General features: G+C 38.1%; 1 protein-coding gene across 1 annotated transcript; it reads right to left on the bottom strand.

The window, feature by feature from the left end:
* Positions 1-12,528: 12,528 nt before the first annotated feature.
* LOC149799480 (uncharacterized) lies at positions 12,529-17,852 on the bottom strand. Its single transcript, XM_089958850.1, has one exon. It carries the CDS (start codon positions 17,789-17,791, stop codon positions 15,671-15,673), a length of 2,121 nt encoding a protein of 706 aa, XP_089814976.1. The 5' UTR covers positions 17,792-17,852; the 3' UTR covers positions 12,529-15,670.
* Positions 17,853-18,446: the final 594 nt, after the last annotated feature.

Below are 18,446 nucleotides of genomic sequence, written 5' to 3' on the forward strand. Positions count from 1 at the left end.
CAACGGAGCTGGTGTTGTTACAAAGAGTGGCAATCGGCATACAGTCTCTTGTGAGAAACTCAAAGCGATTCCATCGTATTTGTGGATGGCATTCATGGCGAAGACGACGAGATACTGTCTGACCCCAGCCAAACCCATCTGGTCATTCTCGAAGACATGTTAGGAGAAGACGAAGAAGAAATTAAACTGTGGTTTACGCGCAAAGGCCATCATCGTAATGCCAGTGTCATTTACATCACCCAAAACATGTTCCAATAAAGTAAAGTCCATCGCATCATCAACCTCAATGCTCATTACGCGGTCTTGTTTAAAAGCCCTAAAGATAAATCGCAAGTGCAAGTCTTAGCCAAACAGTTAGGAACATCTTGGTGTCTCATGCGTACGACGATGCTACTCAAATCCCTTATTCCTATTTACTCGTGGATTTAAATCCCACCACCCCCGATTACTCAAACCAAGAAGCACACCATTTTGAAACCTGGAGGTAGCGGTTCTCTACGAGGCACCATCATTCGCTTCCTCTTAAAATGGGATCCCAATTCCCCCAATGTCCTCCCCAAGATAAAGGTCACTCCCAAAAAAGCCAAGTGGATCCAGAAGAAGAAAATGAGCAACGGGGTCAAGACCAAGCTACAGCCCCAGATTAAGAAGAAACAAATTCCCAGAGAACAACTTCTACCGTAAGAAAAGTACTTCCGTTAGGATGCAACCGTACATTCATAAACCACGACCTGCAGCGACAGTGACCTCGTCTCCAGTAGCCTTATGTTCTTGCACTTCCACGCTGCTGATGATGCCAGCCAAGTCCAGTTTGACACCCGTTCATCTTCACTGGATGAGACAATGGAAACCCACGTCTCTAAGAACGTTTCCTTCAGCGGTGACACCCTCTTTAGCTGCAGTACCTTCCCCAAAAATCAAATTCCAAGAGAGATCGGACATGTTACAGAGCTTACTGGATTTGTCCAAGCAAGAACTGTCCCAATTTAGTCCATTGCGAACTAGTGGCGAAGAATTCCAGTATAAAAAAGACCTGCGGAAAAGAATGGAAGTCAGTGTTTTTGTGCTTCGGAACAAACAAATATGTCACCACCCCCACCCCCAGAAACCATCCATATTCATACCCTAAAGAAAAGAAAAGGAATCGACTTCCTCCTTGTGTAGCCAAACACGAGGACGTGTTCTCCGTCCTGTGCAAAGACCCTATACCCATGCGAAAACAACTCATTCAAACAGCCTCCAAAGTAGTCATCGATACCGTGTACAAATGTTGCTTGAATGTCTTTATAGGTGTGACACCTTTATCTAAGCACAAGAAAAAATACTTAGAAAACAATCGTCACGTTCTTCGCCAAATGGTTCAAAAGAAAATATCCATCCGTCAAAAGAAGATGTTGGTACAACTCAGAGGAATTTTGCCCATATTGTTAGGACACTTGCTGAAAGGAGTATTAAGAACAATGCTGGGAGGATTCATGGAATGAAGATATAAAATTGCCAAGTAGATAAAAGGAACCTCTGGAGTCTAAAGATCTCAGTCGTGACCATTGAAATCGAATGGAAGGACGAACACTGGCTTTAGTGCCTTACAAACGATGACTAAGATACCATTTGGCAAGAACAACGAACCCCGCATTTAACTCCAAATCCTCATTTGATAAAGATGTCCCAGTTACAACACGAATTGCAACCGTTAATGGATAGCAACGATTTGCCCGAATGAGAAAATCGCGAAAGTTAGTCAACTATTGCAACTACTGAAACTCTTTCACCAACAAGCTGTAGACGAAACGGCTCTGCCAATTCTGAAAGATTTTAAGACTGTATTGAAAAGTCCATCATCATCACTACCACCACCACCACCACCAGATGTCAAGACAGACGCAGCGCCACGAACGCCTGAGGAAGATGTAGGAGAAGTCTTTCAAACACCGTCAGCAGCTCCCATTCAAAGCAAGATTACAGCGTTCTTGTTGACCCCTTCCCCCACACCCAAATGAGAAGTACTTAAATCTTGGGTAAAAAGATGATGTCCTCTCCTCCTTCGACAGAAATCAAGAAAAAAGAAGGGAAACCAGAAGTGAAGAAAGAAAACAAGACCGAATCAATCTCATTAGCACCCCCACAGCCACCACTACCCTAGACCTCTACTATCGTGGCACATCGGACACATAAAGCCGTTTCTAAACCACCATTTCGCTCCATCCAAAGCAGCATCAGCGAAGAGTGGTTGAATCATTAAAAAAAATGGAGAAGGTGTTATCCAGAAATTTCTACGATCCATCTCATCCTGCAAGTTACGAAGGAGTTTAGAAATTGTATCGTGCTGCAAAACCCGTCCGAAAAGTCTACCGTTACCTCAAGTTAAACGATGGTTACAAAAACAAGCCAAGTACACCTTACACAAACCCATTCGACGAAAATTTTCCAGAAGTCGCAGCCGAGTGAAGAGCATCAATTATCATGGGCAAGCTGATTTAGCCGATGTGTTTCATTTGGCCACCAAATATGTGTTTTGTGTCATCGAGGTTTTTTTTCCGAATTTGCCAGGGTCGCGCCATTGAATTCCAAATCGAGCCATGAATTAGTGCAAGCCCTCCAGCTGGTGTTGAAGCAAAGCGGTCGTCACCCTCCTCGATGGCAAACCGACAAAGGAAACGAATTTCTGAACCAAGCTTTCCAGAAAGAATTAAAGAAAAGTGACATTCATTTTGTCACCACCGAGAATCCATAAACCAAAGCCGGCATTGTGGAACGTTTTCAACGCACCTTGAAGGAAAGCATATGGAAATATTTTACGCATCAAAACACTCTCAAGTAAATTGACGTTTTACCGCACTTGGTTCAAGCGTACAAACAATCTTACCATCGAATCATCGGATGTGCTCCCAAGAAGTGACTCCCCATAACGAAGTAACCATTTTTGAGCGCCTGTTTGATACGTCCCCGACGGTGACAGTCCCCAGGTGGAGTGTTGGCAGCAGGTGATTGGGTGCACATCGGCAAAACGCATTGGCTAAATGTCTTTCCAAATAAACAAATCAACAAAACGCAACTTCGACTAAGGTTACTTACCCAACTGGTCCACGGAAGTGTTTCATGTCACTCGATGAGTGCGTTGCCGTCATCCTGTCGTCTATAAATTGGAAGACATGAACAGGGAAGTGTTGAAAGGAACATTTTACTTTCCCGAGTTACAACGCGTAACCACAAAAGAAGACGAAGTGTATGACATCGAAAGCATTCTCGAACTAATAACCCGTAAAGTTGGAAGACGTCGTGTCAAAAAAGATAAAGTTCGTTCGAAAGGATATTTCTCCAGTTTTCAATTTTGTATCGACGCTTCGCAAGTCATCGAGTATAAAAAGAAGTGAGCATCATGCCTTTCCACACAAGCTCAGCTACCGCTACCACCTCAGTGACCACTACTTCACCGAATTCTCCTCAGCAATATCTACAAAAACAATCTTGGTGGTTGTGGTGTGGAGAACGTGTGCCTGAAACGCAGATCGTCTTTTCTGCCATATCTTTCTGGTGTATTGTGTCATCTTTGCGGCTATTGCCAAGGAAACAAACAATTGTGGACCATTTTACTGAGCAGTTGCATGAGTAACCTTCTTCTCAATCCGTCCCTGAAATATACCTCGAACGGAAACAACAGCAGTCTTGTGTCCAACGTCAGTCTCTACCCCAACAACAACAACTATCACCAAAATAATCATCTGTTAGAAACTCCTTTGACTTCCAGTGAACACTCGGACAGCAGAACTCAGGAATTAGGAACAAAAATAACCAATTTTACTGAACGGCACTGGGTGACAGTTCCGTCGAGGAGTTTTCCAACAATACTTTGTGCTGTTTCACGGCCAAATTACCTCAGGCCATCCAATTCAATCACTAAGCTCAATGGAAGTGGCTTTGGTGGAAATCATTCACCCTACACAAGTCCTAAATGTCTTTCCAAATCAACATTTTTCTACGGTTGAAGTTCATGAGGAGCAAGTACAAAGGTACCTTAATACCAATGTAGAATTAAAATGAAAACACAGAACTCATAAATTCAAAAGATGATCTATGATTTTATAATTCCATCAGACTATTATTGTAGCCGTCAATATTTGGTGAGCACGATTGCTGCCAGGTTCAATGCACTGTTTCTTAAAGCTTTGGAGAGTGTCAGAAAAAATGTCTCCATTGAGTACCATAAGGTGGCTCGTCGCCTACTGATGACATTTTGGGAGGGTAAAGTGTTGTCCGTTTTATATAGTCCTGAATTGTTTGACATTTTGGGCGGAGATATGGAGATGTGGATGGCAATGATCAAGAAAAAAAGAATTACCAGTCATTTCCGACAACGATTATTTTACCAAGTTATTTTGTCCCTCAGTCGAAATGAACCAAGGACTCATTTTGATCGATGTGTACTACGATGTGGTGGAGTACAATGTGGTGAGACACACATCAGTACCGTTACTGCGTGTCATTGTTTTAAAAGTGGATTCTGCCTCAAACGCTGACGAGGAAGGTGCAAACACATATCACGTTTACCGCGAATTTGTACATCTTCACTATTTACCCGCCATTAAGTCGTATTTTGACACTGTCAAGATTGCTATAAAAGAGATATGAGACAAAATATTTGATTTACCAAAGGAAAAGTCATGTTGAAACTCCATTTTCGAAAATGATTCTCAAACGAGTTGTAAGTCATGTATCCAGTGTACCGAGGGGTCGCTCGACAGCGAGGACATGGCTTAGGAGATATGCTAAAATCGGCCTTTCTTTCGGTGGCTCCTGTTTTCAAGCCGATGGTGACACAAGCGTTGAAAGCTTTGAAATATGCTGCACTGACGCAAGTCAAAGCATGTCTAAAAACTGTCATCATCGACAAAATAAAACAACCTAAAGTAGCTTTCTTGAAAGAAGGCAAAAATGTCTTGCTGAAAACAGGCAAAGACATTTTGGGCCAATGAGAAACTTTTATAAATACCCTGGACACTGATGAGTCGGGCATTTCTGGTTCCCTGATGCCGCAGGATGGACAAGGCAGAAACAGACGACGATAATGCCCCTTTAGAGGACTTCACGCTCATAAAGCTAGAAAGACTAAGGAATCAAGAACCGTCCGAGACTTCGACTGTTTTTATTATTAAAACAATCACATAGAATGAAAGCAAACGATGAACCGAGAGTCTTGCGCATGTTCCAAGTCGGAACTTGATATATTTTCCATGCCACCCACCATGATGACGATGCAAGGATCCCAATGGGTAGAATTTCATCCCGTCTACTCTTTGACGGATTCAGCTCACATCGAGTTTGAAATCAAACGATAGCCCGCATATTACATCAATCAGAATAGCACTTATGTGTACCTGAAACTCAAAGTTCTAGATAAGGATGAAGGCCCTATAGACGACACTTAGAAGCTCCCGTCAACAATTTCCTGCATTCCTTGGTCAGCGGAGTGGATTTGTACTTTAAAAGCAGACTAGTCAGTGGTAGCATGGATCTTTACCCCTACCGGGCCTACCTAGAAAATTTCTTGACGTACGAAATAGACAAGACTACCCATTTACATGTCCGCGTAATATGAAAACCTGACGAAGCGAACCAGTTTGACATATTACCGAAAGAGAATGATGGATTTGTAGAAAGAAGAAGCAATATCATAAGCAAGAAGAGTTTAGAACTTATGGATTGCTTGCATTTAGACATGTGGTTGAAAGGGAAGTATTTGCTGAACGGTGTTGATATCTGCTTGAGACTGAATCGAGGCAGTATCGCTTTCCATTTATTGGCTGAACTAATGACAATCCCAATGACCAAAATCGAGGAAGCCACCCTCTACGTGCGATGCGTGGAAGTGTTACCTAAAGTGTGAAACGACATCAGTCACACTTTGAGCAGAACGACAGCCAAGTATCCGATACGTTGCGTTGAATTGAAACCTTTTAAAATTCCCAGAGGACAGCATTCCATAAAATCAAAGTCAGTCGTGATGGCTAGGACTTGTGTAACAAATCCGTCGAACCTAACTTTAAAGAAAAGAATTACTTGAGGTCGTAATCATCCCTGTACGAAGCCAACAGATAGTTAGGAACCAACACCAGTACGACGATTATGCTGGAGGCTATGCTTTGTGGGGTTCTGATTTCAAGCTACACTAATGCAGCGACGAGGGACAATAAAATCCGGCCAGATTCGTTTAGAACTTCAGTTTGCTGAAGCACGAGGCGGGACGGTGAATGCCATGCTGTATGACGACTTCGACAATACCATATAAATCAACAGTTTGAGTGAAGTCATTCTAGACTATTAGAAGCTATGGAAGATTGTAATCCTTACTTGAATAGTGGAGATCTATGAAAATGGAATGGGAGGATACCGTGGAAGAAGAACCCCAAGACAAAGACGAAAAGGACATAGTGATGAAGTCCAGATGGCCAAAACAAGAACAACATTTGGTCTCCTGTTTTGCCACACGCCAGGCAGAAAAAATTACAGAACTGATTAAAAAAAGATTGCTATGGATATCAAAACGATCATCCCAGTCAAATTCAACACGACACGACAAATGCCTGATGCTGAGTCAAAAAGTAAAATTTGGACAAGTATCAGGACGAAGCTTGGAGTCTCATCTCGGAAGAAGCCATGGTGCATAAGTGGTATAAAGATTTGTGTGATCATTCCTTCCCTCCATTGATGGCTCTAGAGATCCATCACATCGAAGCTCTCTTGGCTCAGAGCGCAGAGACGAAACAAGGAAATGGTTATTTGTCAGAGATTTTCAAGCAAATGTTTCGGATTAAATTGATGACTAATCATTACCTGTGAAAAAGGCAGAAGAAAATAATAATAATAAAACCCCACCAAAATGGATACCTGGTAACTTTATTATATTTTGTACCACAGTTCGTACACGGCTTCTTGGAATCCTGTCGGGTGTACTAACGACGAACTGCCTCATCGCAAACCTCAGGACCATCAAGCTTATATCATCAGCACGGACTACAGTCATCTCACTGGAACCTAATGGGTAGCCGTTACTTTCCCCGTGATGGTTGTGTGGAGTATTATTATTCCTATGGATTGCCATTTTTAGAAGACATCATTGGCTTTATGAGAAGAAATGCCCAGACAACAAGATTCAATAATGTGAAATTGCAAGGCACATACTCCATGGTGTGTGGACAATATTGTGTGTATTTTCTTCATCAATGCAGTCTTGGATATTCTTTGGAACATTTAGCGACTTATTTTGATCGTCACTCTTCTAGAAACGATAACAAAGTAGATCGATGGTTTTGTGACCATTATGGCTATCTTTTGTCTTTAGCTAGGACACGTAGTGTACATCAATGGCCCAATGACTTCCATCAGTGTAAGTCTAGCTTAACTTCATAATGTTGTCAACCTTGTCGTAAATATATTGTTATTTGAACAATGTCTAATTATTAATAGTTTGTTGCCAGTTATTTGAATACAAATGTGTTTTGAAAAAATGTGTCTATGGTATGCTTTCAATTTGTATCATGATACATGCTCTTTGACTTCTCTTTATCCCTCAGCCTCAGATCAAACTGTCATAGCGTTCCGGCTCTAAACAGTGTAGGAATGTTTTCTTTTGATTGAACAATATAAAGCGAAGCAGTCTCCATTCTGACCCTCATTTGTTGACTCATCCTCCTGTGAAGATGCCATCTAATTTAGCTAAGCTAAATGAAGCCTGATACAGAACCCCGAAGATACAGAGAATACCAGAATGATGAATGAGGTCGAAGACCTGATAGGAGAAGTCTTCGCAGAGGAAATCAAGAAAAGGCAAGAAGAGTGGTTGGAAAAGTACACACTTCAGAAGCAGAGAGAGCAGAGAAAACAGCAGCAACAACAGCAACAGCAGGAACCAGACAGAAGATTTGTCGACTGCCGTGTAGACATGAAAGTGTTTACCTTCTCTTTCCGACGAAGCAGACCTTATCTTGTGGGAAAGCCTGAACCTTGTGAATTTTGGTGTCAGGGGATGCTTTTCTTCACCTCCACGCTTCACACATATAAAGGGAAGTGCTCGTCAGTCTGTCTGCCCATCGTTGATTCATCAACTTAAGAAATGAGCAGACTCACTAAGTACGCCCTACGACTGTTGAATGAACTAGCCACTGAGGCGTTTGGAGGAAGCGCAAAAACAGAAGAGTAAGAGGAGAAGAGAAAAAAGAAAGAAGAGGAGGAAAAGAAAAGACGTATATTACCTCACCTCATCCCGAGACGCAGCAGCGAATTCAAGCCTATAGGAAGGACACCACCCCAGTGACAAGAATCACATTAACTACCACAACCAAAACCCGCGCTTCCCCAGACGGAAAACCGAGGATAGGAAATAAGGAGGCCACAGCATCCACGAGTGTGGCATAGTAGAAGGGAACAAGAACAAGTCTTCACTATCCTTCAAGTGGAGGGTTGAGGATAGTAAAGCCACTCATGCCCCGTCTGCGCTCCCAAGAACAAAAGTAAATTGGGAACAAGATAGGAACTGACGTTGTCGTATTTGTGGTGCCCGGCCTGGAAGGTGCCATCGTTAAGCTGGTGTATCTGACGTTAAAAAAGCCCTTTTCAGGGCTGACCAAATTTCTAGAAAAGAGAATATTCAAATTACCAATTGGTGAGAATGTCGAGTAGTATATATATATATATATATATATATATATATATATATATATATATATATATATATATATATATATATATATATATATATATATACATGTGTGTGTGTGTGTGTGTGTGTGTGTGTGTGTGTATAATTTAGAGTAAGTTTGTATGGATAGTATATATTGTGATTTTTCCTCTTCCCGTGTGGATAAATTTTGGGCTTTGTGGATAGCATCTAATAGTTTATTCTTCTTCCCTTATGTGGATAGTAGAGATTGGGGTTGTTGTTTCTTCTTCCCGTGTATGGATAGTAGATTTGGGGGTTTGTGGATAGTACATAATAGTTTTTACTTCTTCCGGTGTGTGGATAGTATATTTCTACTTGTTTTTGTCTACGTCCAGTGTGTGGATAGTATATAATGGTTTTTCTTTATACTGTATTAGTTTTTTTACCCTTCCCTTCTGCGTGGATAGTAGATAATTGTGGTTTCGTTTTCTCCTTCCCGTGTGTGTATAGTAGATATTGGGCTTTTTGATAGTATATTTTGGGTTTTCGATGTGTTCGCTTACGTTTGTGTGGATATTAAATATTGTGGGGATTTTTTTTCTCCTTCCCGTGTGTGGATAGTTGATATTGGGGTTTTTGATAGTATATTTGGGTTTTGTACTCTTCCCTTCTGTGTGGATATTGGGTTTTTTGTGTGGGTAGTAGATAATATGTGAAGTAAATATAAGGGATGTTTTCTTTCATGTCATGTAAAATCAAGCGTCCGTCATTCGTGCCATTCTACGGAATAACCAACGAAGAAGATGGCTTCTAATATAATTGATACAATGAAGATGTTACAGGAAGTGGTGAACAGTTTTGGGATGATGGAAGAGATGCTGGTAAAACTGGATGAGGATCACAATTCTTAAAGTCACCATATAATCAAGATGGAAATGAACAGTTTGAGAAAGTCTAAGGAAAAAGTAAGGGAAGTGATACGGAAGAGGAGAAGGAAGATGAAGAGGATAGAAGAAGAATGGCAGCATAGAACGAAAACAAAATGGTTAAAGAAGAAAATGAGAAGAGGAAAACAGGAGGAGGAAAAGAAGAAGACAAAACGCGTAACACGAAAACAAAGAAGATGGTAAAAGAATAGAAGAATTAGAAGAAAAAAAAGAAGAAACCCAATTGCCCTATTTAGGGCCACTCATATGCCTCGAAAATAGTTGCTGTCTTGCCTACATTTTTTATAGCCTTTTGTATAGTTGTTTGAGTGATAGATTGATGTTCATTAATCTATAAATGTGTCTTCAAATTCGTACAAATTCGTTCAAAATGAATATTGAACATACCCGACACCCGCTACCCGCTGAATTAGCTGAACGTAGCCTATACAACAACTCCACTTTCCTTTGTCCGTATACAGTCCCAATATGCCCCATGTTAAATTCCCATTGGCCGTAAACATTCACGGGGGGGGGGGGGGAGAGAGGTGCCCCTGAAAAATCTTGTTTGTAAGCGTTCCCAAGGGTTTTTTCACTGGGATTTACATTGTACGGTATCCAACTGTACTACTACTGATGAAGATAATGACCAGGAACGACCAAATTAAGATTTTTGAAAGATGCAACATAAAGAAAACATCAGTTTGCCGCTACAATGATGATACATCCAAACACGGGAAGGTACAAGCAAAGATACATGTATAAATTGTTTACTCCATACATGTCAAACGTCATCGATGGACAGGAGCATAAACAATTTAAAAAATAAAATTCCTGTATATACAGTAAGATTGTTTATTTGATTCTAAGATACAACAGGTGTTTTGTTATATCGAATAAGCTTTAATTCCCTGTACAAATTCAAAACTAATATGTATTTCTAAAACTTTGTTTTAACGATACTTTGTTACAAAGTTTAATTGCTAATGGCGTTTGATTTATGTGACCTGTTGAGAAAAAGAATTTGCTGAATTATAAGGTTTTAATCACCCGAACCGCAGGAGCAAGATAATGGCGAGCAATGCTCAATACATCCGTTAGACAGACGCATCCCCCCATTTCAGATCTCGCACGTCTCATCGGGTTTATCGAAAAAATCTTATTTACCCGCGTAAACTTTGATAGCACTGATGTAATCCTGAATTGATATTCCAAGTTGTTTAAAACTGGAAAATTATTAATATGTATCACCACGTATTCACTTTATCCTTAGGAATATCGTCTACTTACCATGCATGGATCGAAAGCTCCAAATTTTGTGCATATAGAAAGGCATCTGGCAAATGAATGAGAACAGACTGCCTAGGTTTGCTATACTTATACATGTGATTCTACTGTCTGTAGGAGGAATACTTCTTTTAAAGAACATCTTCAGCACATATCGTTTTTCTAGCTGAAATCGAGCGCTTTTGACTATTGATGGAAATTTTAAAATAATACAAGAGAAGAAAAAGTATATTTTGCACGTTTATCCATGCATTACAGACACAGTTACAGCCAGTTTAATGAATATTGAACTCTTCTAGTAATAGTTGCAACTAGTGCAATAATCTGTGACAGCAATGGGAATAATGTTAATATGTGTGCAAAGCAATTTATTAATCAACTACTCTATCGCTATAATCTGGAGATTTAGGCCAAGTGCAAAGTGTGTTTGAAATGTTATAATAAAGAAAGCAACGACTTTCGAGTTTTTTTCCTTTGGTGAAGATCAGATGAGACGAAATACTAATCAAGAAACCATTTCAGCATAAAAACTTGAGTACCTAGTTTTATTGTTTTATTTTTATTAAATGCTATCACACTGTTCAATATGTATCTGTATATAAAAAATGTTTTGCTATAAAATGCCATACTTTTTCCATGTAAATGCAAATGTGTAATCTATATACTCTAGCATATTTTCTCTACGAATTATCCAATATCCAAAGATAATCACTCTCAGCAAGGTAATATATAAAATGTAATTATCCCTTATCCAAAGATTGTCACTCTCAGCAAGGTAATACCCAATATTCTTTTACAAGTTCATGTCTACTTCATAAAATATTATCCCTTAATTATGTTCTATTATTATTATTATAATCTTATTTTCTATTTATATATAGCCTTCACTTGATTAACATGTAGATTCTGTATAGCATTAATTGTTCATGTAATCTTCTTGTTAATTTTGTTTCCCTTAATCTATATATGTATCGATCTATCCATCCATCTACACAACCAAACACACACATACTTTGCAATTTGTATCTTGTGAAATTTTAAATTGAGATTTCATGCATTATTTAACATTCACTTTTTTGCAGTTTTTTTAAATTATATCATGAGATGCCTTTCATGTACGTTTTCCTCATTTGACCATCCCAGTGGTCTATGTGATTAAAGTGTCCATCTCAGATGTGGGAGGTTGCGTGTTGAAACCCCGTCTGAGCCATACTAAAGATTTTTAACAAATGGTACAAGCAGCTGTCGTGCTTGGTGCTCTGCATTAAAAGGTTAGTGTTAGGACTGGTCGGCCTGGTGTCTGGATAATGGGACTCGGTGGAACGTGATGCTACATGTCTGCAGCATGATGCTTCAGTGCTAGACATCACTATAAAAAACTGCCACAATGCAGACAACATAGTGAAATCACTGAAACACTGTCAAAGCTACGTTAGGAATCCAAGGCACACACACATACACATATACACACACACATTTTCCACGTCTGGTGTTGTTTGCACTTTTGCATTGTATTTGAGTCTGAACAATTGTCTTCAACATTTGAATACCTGTTGTTCTATCAAAAACAGTTCATTTTATTGCTGTAGTGAAGTTGAAACATATACAGAAATCTGACAAAGGAAAAAACAGAAACAGATCAATCAACAACAGCAAAGATAACATTTAAGTATTTATTATTTTGATGAAACAAAAATTGCATATATTATTACATTACAATGCTTCATCTTGTAATTAAGGTCATTTTTTTGTATCTGTACATAAAAAAATGTTTTGCAATAAAAAGCAATATTTTTTCATGTAAATGCAAATGTGCAATCTCTTATACTCAAGCATATGTTCTCTGCAAATTATCCAAAGGCAATCACTTTATGCAATGTAATACCTGGAATGAAATGTGTAACAGCTTGAAATATGTATGAAATATCTATTTATATGATTTTGATGTTATTTTTTTATTTTGATGTGTAGCATTGGATACTAAATACCAGCACATTTTCTTGGCAAATTATCCAAAAACGAATTACTTATCAACAAGGCAATATCTAAAATCAAATCTGTAACTGTTTGAAGTATATAACAATTTGAAATATGTAGGAAATATCTTTTCATATGATCTTGGAGGCTATATTTGTGCTTCAAGCGGTGCAATAAATGACTACAGCTTTGGGTATGAAGCGACCATTGCTTAGGGTATGACAAGACTTATTTGGGTACAGAAAAGACTTGGGTGCCTGCTTTGAAACATTTTATCAGAGGTATTGCAAATGCTTATTTACGCATATGTGGATGCAAATTTGTTATCTGGGATGCAGAAAATCACTTACACAGGAGTCCTTTGTACGCATGTAACAGCTCTGCGGCAAATTTAAAGGCTTGCCAGTCCTGCTTCAACCATCTCCTAGGAAAATATTTACAATGACAGATTTTAAGTGGTTGAAAGATGCCCAGATGTTCATGTTGTCATTATAAAAAGAGTACAGAGGTCTCACTAGGATTTTAAAACTAGGAGTCCAGAACACCCATTTTGGTAAAAATAGGAGTCCCACCATCTAAATTTGCAGTCCCTTCTTTCCTACAGAATCAACACAGATGTGAGTGCATCTGTCTTTAGATGGAGATGTTTGCATAATGTAATCATTCACTATAATATAGTTTCATTGAAACAGTCCATTGACAGGATTGCAAATTTATAAATTATTTATTTGTCTACGTCCTTGTAGTAAATTTAGGCAATGGTTAAATAATATCTGATTTGCTGTATTTTTTCCCCGTATTTTCGCAAATACATGTAAAGTCGGAAAACAGCTTAGACCTTAAAGCGCATCTCGCAAATTGCACAACATAGCATTGTCCTATATGTTTCAGACCTAAAAAATTTGCAGTTTAAAGTTAAATCTTTAATAAAATAATACCTTGGCTTTGCTTTCAATGATTTGTATATGTTTCTGAAAATATCTGCCCAATGATTTACGACAACAGACAATTTAATAAACTGGTACATCACATACTTAGCGAAGTCTGCCATTATTTCCCATTAGGCCTACTGGTTCACTTACAGTTTCAAACTAATTTTATGATGAAATAGTCTACAAGAGGCAGATAATACATATCCATTTCACTGATTCTGATCTTAAAACACATGTTTGTATGTTTTATCATCAAAGGATGTCATGCAGGAAATTGATGGTTGCAACCTTACTCGGAAAAGGGTTAATGGTCAATCAGCTATCAAAACATATGCTTGTGAATGGGCAAGAGTTTGTTTGTCAGTGTAATTAATATCAAAACTAGGCCTAGCTACTGATCAATTGATGAATACATTTCGCTACAACACTAGAACTAACTGGGCTAAGGCGAGGGGCATTTTAAAAAAGTATACAAACATGAACTGGCCACCCAGCTATTGCATCATGTTATTTTTTATGTACTCTTATAATGGAAACATGTATGTACATCAAAGGGTCTTTCAGTCACTGAATTCTGTCATTGTAAATATCAGCACAGCCAACTGATCAACACATTTTCCCACAAAGCTAGTGGCTGAAGCAAGACTGGCAAGTATTTGAATTTTGCCACACACATATTACATGTGTATGGAGGACTCCCACCTCAGTGATTTTCTGCGTCCCAGTTAAAAAACTGGCTTCCAAACACACGTAATTAAGCGTTTCTAAGATCTCTGGAGTACATCAAAAGAGCATTACACAATAACTGGACAAGAAGTTCAGAGACTTTGACAGACTGCTGAAAATGTGTGAAAATGTGCTGATATGTACAATGACTTAATTCTGAGAAAGAAAGAGTTAGAGATGTACATGTGGTCAATTACAAAAGTACATCAAATAAACAACTTTAGCTTTCACTATTATGTTCATTTTGAAGTGTAGCCAAATAGTAGTAGAGACATACGACCTCAAAATCATGAGACACTGAAACTTTCACAAAATGCCATTTGCAAATTCGAATAAGTATTTTGGGGTTAAACAGCAATTGACAAAGCTAGTAATGAGATGGTTTGCATGGAACAGTAGCCCAGTTTAAGAAAGAGTGTGATGCCGAGCTCTGATAGACAAACAAGAGTAATATGTCAGTGGTGTAAAGAATTTATAAAATTAAACTCAATGGCAACCACTGGTTCTTCTCATCTGGACATTTAGCCACTTCAAGTATGCCCAATATTCTTCCCAGTGGGACTTCTATTTTTCCCAAAATAGAAGTCCTGGACTCCTAGATTTAACATCCTAGTGAGACCAGTTTTATTCCAAACATGATAGTTGAACAGTTTCTCTCCAGTATGTGCATTGTTGATGCTCCTTGAAATGTCCACTGTAAACAGTTAATCACAAACTTTACATTAAATGGCTCATCTCCAGTATGTGTCATCATATGCCACTTCATCAGCGCTAAATTTAAATACTTTGCTAAAACTTCACATTTGATTGGTTCCTCTCCAGCATGTATACTCAGATCTCCATTCCAAATAAATGTTTTATTACCAATTTTACATTTGAAAGGTTTCACTCCAGTATGTTTCCTCAAATGCTCCTTTAGATTTCCATTCTGACTAAACATTTTTTTCACAAATTTCACATTTAAATGGCTTTTATCCAGTATGTGTCCTCCTGTGATTCATCAACTTGGAATCAAATTAAAGTGCTTTCTCACAAACATCACACTTGAACAGTTTCTCTCCTGTATGTATCTGCACATGGTCCTTTAGATATCCATTCTGAAATAAACATTGTATCGCAAACTTCACATTTGAATGGTTTCTCTCCAATGTATCCTCAAGCTACAACTAAATACTTTTATCACAAACTTCATATTTGTTTGGTTTCTCTCCAGTGTGTATTCTCATATGCTTCTCTAGATGTCCACTCTCATAAAACATTTTATCACAAATATCACATTTTAATGGCTTTTTTCCAGTATGTGTCCTCATGTGATTCTTCAAAATGGAATTAAATCTAAAAGCTTTCTCACAAATATCACACTTGAACAATTTCTCTCCAGTATGTATCCGCATATGCTCCTTTAGATTTCCATTCCGACTAAACATTTTTTCACAAATTTCACATTTAAATGGCTTTTCTCCAGTATGTGTCTTCATGTGATTCATCAAATTGGAATCAAATCTAAATGCTTTCTTACAAATATCACACTTGAACAGTTTCTCTCCAGTATGTATCCGCATATGGTCCTTTAGATATCCATTCTGAAAAAACATTTTATCACAAACTTCACATTTGAATGGTTTCTCTCCAGTGTGTACACTGAGATGTTTTTTGAGATGCCCATTCTGACTAAACATTTTATCACAAACTTCACATTTAAATGGTTTCTCTCCAGTGTGTGTCCTCATGTGGGTCCTCAAGCTACAACTAAATACTTTATCACAAACTTCACATTTGTTTGGTTTTTCTCCAGTGTGTATTCTCATATGCTTCTTTAAATGTCCACTCTGATAAAACATCTTATCACAAATGTCACATTTGAATGGCTTCTTCCCAGTATGTGTCCTCATGTGATTCCTCAAATTGGAATTGAATCTAAATGCTTTCTCACAAATGCCACACTTAAACAGTTTCTCTCCAGTATGTATCCGCAGATGCTCTTTGAGATATTCATTCTGACTAAATATTTTATCACATACATTACACTTGAATGGTTTCTCTCCAGAATGTGTCATCATGTGCCTCTTCAAATGAGAGCTACTCTTAAATACATTATCACATACATTACACTTGAATGGTTTTTCTCCAGTATGTGTCATCATGTGCCTAGTCAAATTAGAGCCACACATAAATACTTTATCACATACATTACACTTGAATGGTTTTCCTCCACAATGTGTCATCATGTGCCTCTTCAAATTAGAGCTACATGTAAATACTTTATCACAAACTGCACACTTGAATGGTTTCTGTCCAGTATGTGTCATCATGTGCCTCTTCAAATTAGAGTTAGACGCAAATACTTTATCACAAACTGTACACTTGAATGGTTTCTCTCCAGTTTGTATGCTCTGATGATCATTTAGATTTCCATTCTGATTAAACATCTTACCATAAGTTTCACATTTGAATGGTTTCTCTCCAGTGTGTATACTGAGATGCTTCTTTAGATGCCCATTCTGACTAAACATTCTATCACAAATTTCACATTTAAATGGTTTCTCTCCAGTGTGAATCCTCAAGCTACAACTAAGTACTTTATCACAAACTTCAGAGTTGTTTGGTTTCTCTCCAGTGTGTATTCTCATATGCTTCTTTAGATGTCCACTCTGACTAAACACTTTATCACAAATGTCACATTTGAATGGCTTTTCTCCAGTATGTGTCCTCATGTGATTTTTCAAATTGGAATTAAATCTAAATGTTTTCTCACAAACATTACACATGAACAGTTTCTCTCCAGTATGTATCCACAAATGCTCTTTTAGATGTCCACTCTGACTAAATATTTTATTACAAACATTACACTTGAATGGTTTTTCTCCAGTATGTGTCATCATGTGCCCTTTCAAATGAGAGTTGCTCGTAAATACTTTATCGCAAACTGCACATTTAAATGGTTTCTCTCCAGTATGTGTCATCATGTGCCTCCTCAAATTACGGCTACACGTAAATGCTTTATCACAAACTGCACACTTGAATGGTTTTTCTCCAGTGTGTATCAGCATGTGCCCCACCAAATTTCGGCTACATGTAAATACTTTATCACAAATTGCACACTTGAATGGTTTCTTTCCAGTTTGTATGCTCTGATGATCATTTAGATTTTCAGTCTGATTAAACATTTCATCATGATCTTCACATTTGAATGGTTTCATTCCAATATGTGTGTTCGTGTGTCTGTTCAAATCATCATTCAGTGCAAGCATTTTCTCACCATCAGTGTGAATTTGAATCTCCAACATGTACTCGTATGCAGATATATTACTAAACAAAGACTTGTCTCAGAACGGAACACATTGAACAATGGCGTCACAAAGGCTTGCTAAAACATGAGCATGCGCATTGAGAAGTTCCGACTTAAATGGTACTGGTTCAGGATCACAACGGATCTTTGCGACAAATGTCCAAAGACAAAACGGACTAGCTCTTGAATGGCCCGGTAATATCAAATCATAACTTGTTATTGCGATATACATACATACATATATATATATATATATATATATATATATATATATATATATATATATATATATATATATATATATATATATATAAAGAAACCAAACAGAACTAACTAAAACCATTAGAGACGGACTTGAAGGAGACAAGGGTTGTTAAGCAGAATCGTGAAAGTCAAAGGGAAAGCTGCAGAATCCCTTTGGCTAATACTTTTGAGTGATGGGTTGTAAGGACAAACATAGATGATGTTTTATTACAAAACAAACAATAAATAAATAAATGCGTGTCATGTAAAATGTAATTTGGCAAAATGCAAAAAGAAGCAGAACAAGCAGAAGTTTAATAATGAAACCTTTATGGCATTTTTAATCAGGGTAGTATTGGAAAGAAGAACGTATCCATGCAAAGATAATTCCAATAGTTCAGTAGAAGCCA

This window comes from Sinohyriopsis cumingii, chromosome 5 (genome assembly GCF_028554795.1).
Source record: "Sinohyriopsis cumingii isolate HCF-2022 chromosome 5, ASM2855479v2, whole genome shotgun sequence".
Lineage (NCBI taxonomy): Eukaryota > Metazoa > Mollusca > Bivalvia > Unionida > Unionidae > Sinohyriopsis > Sinohyriopsis cumingii.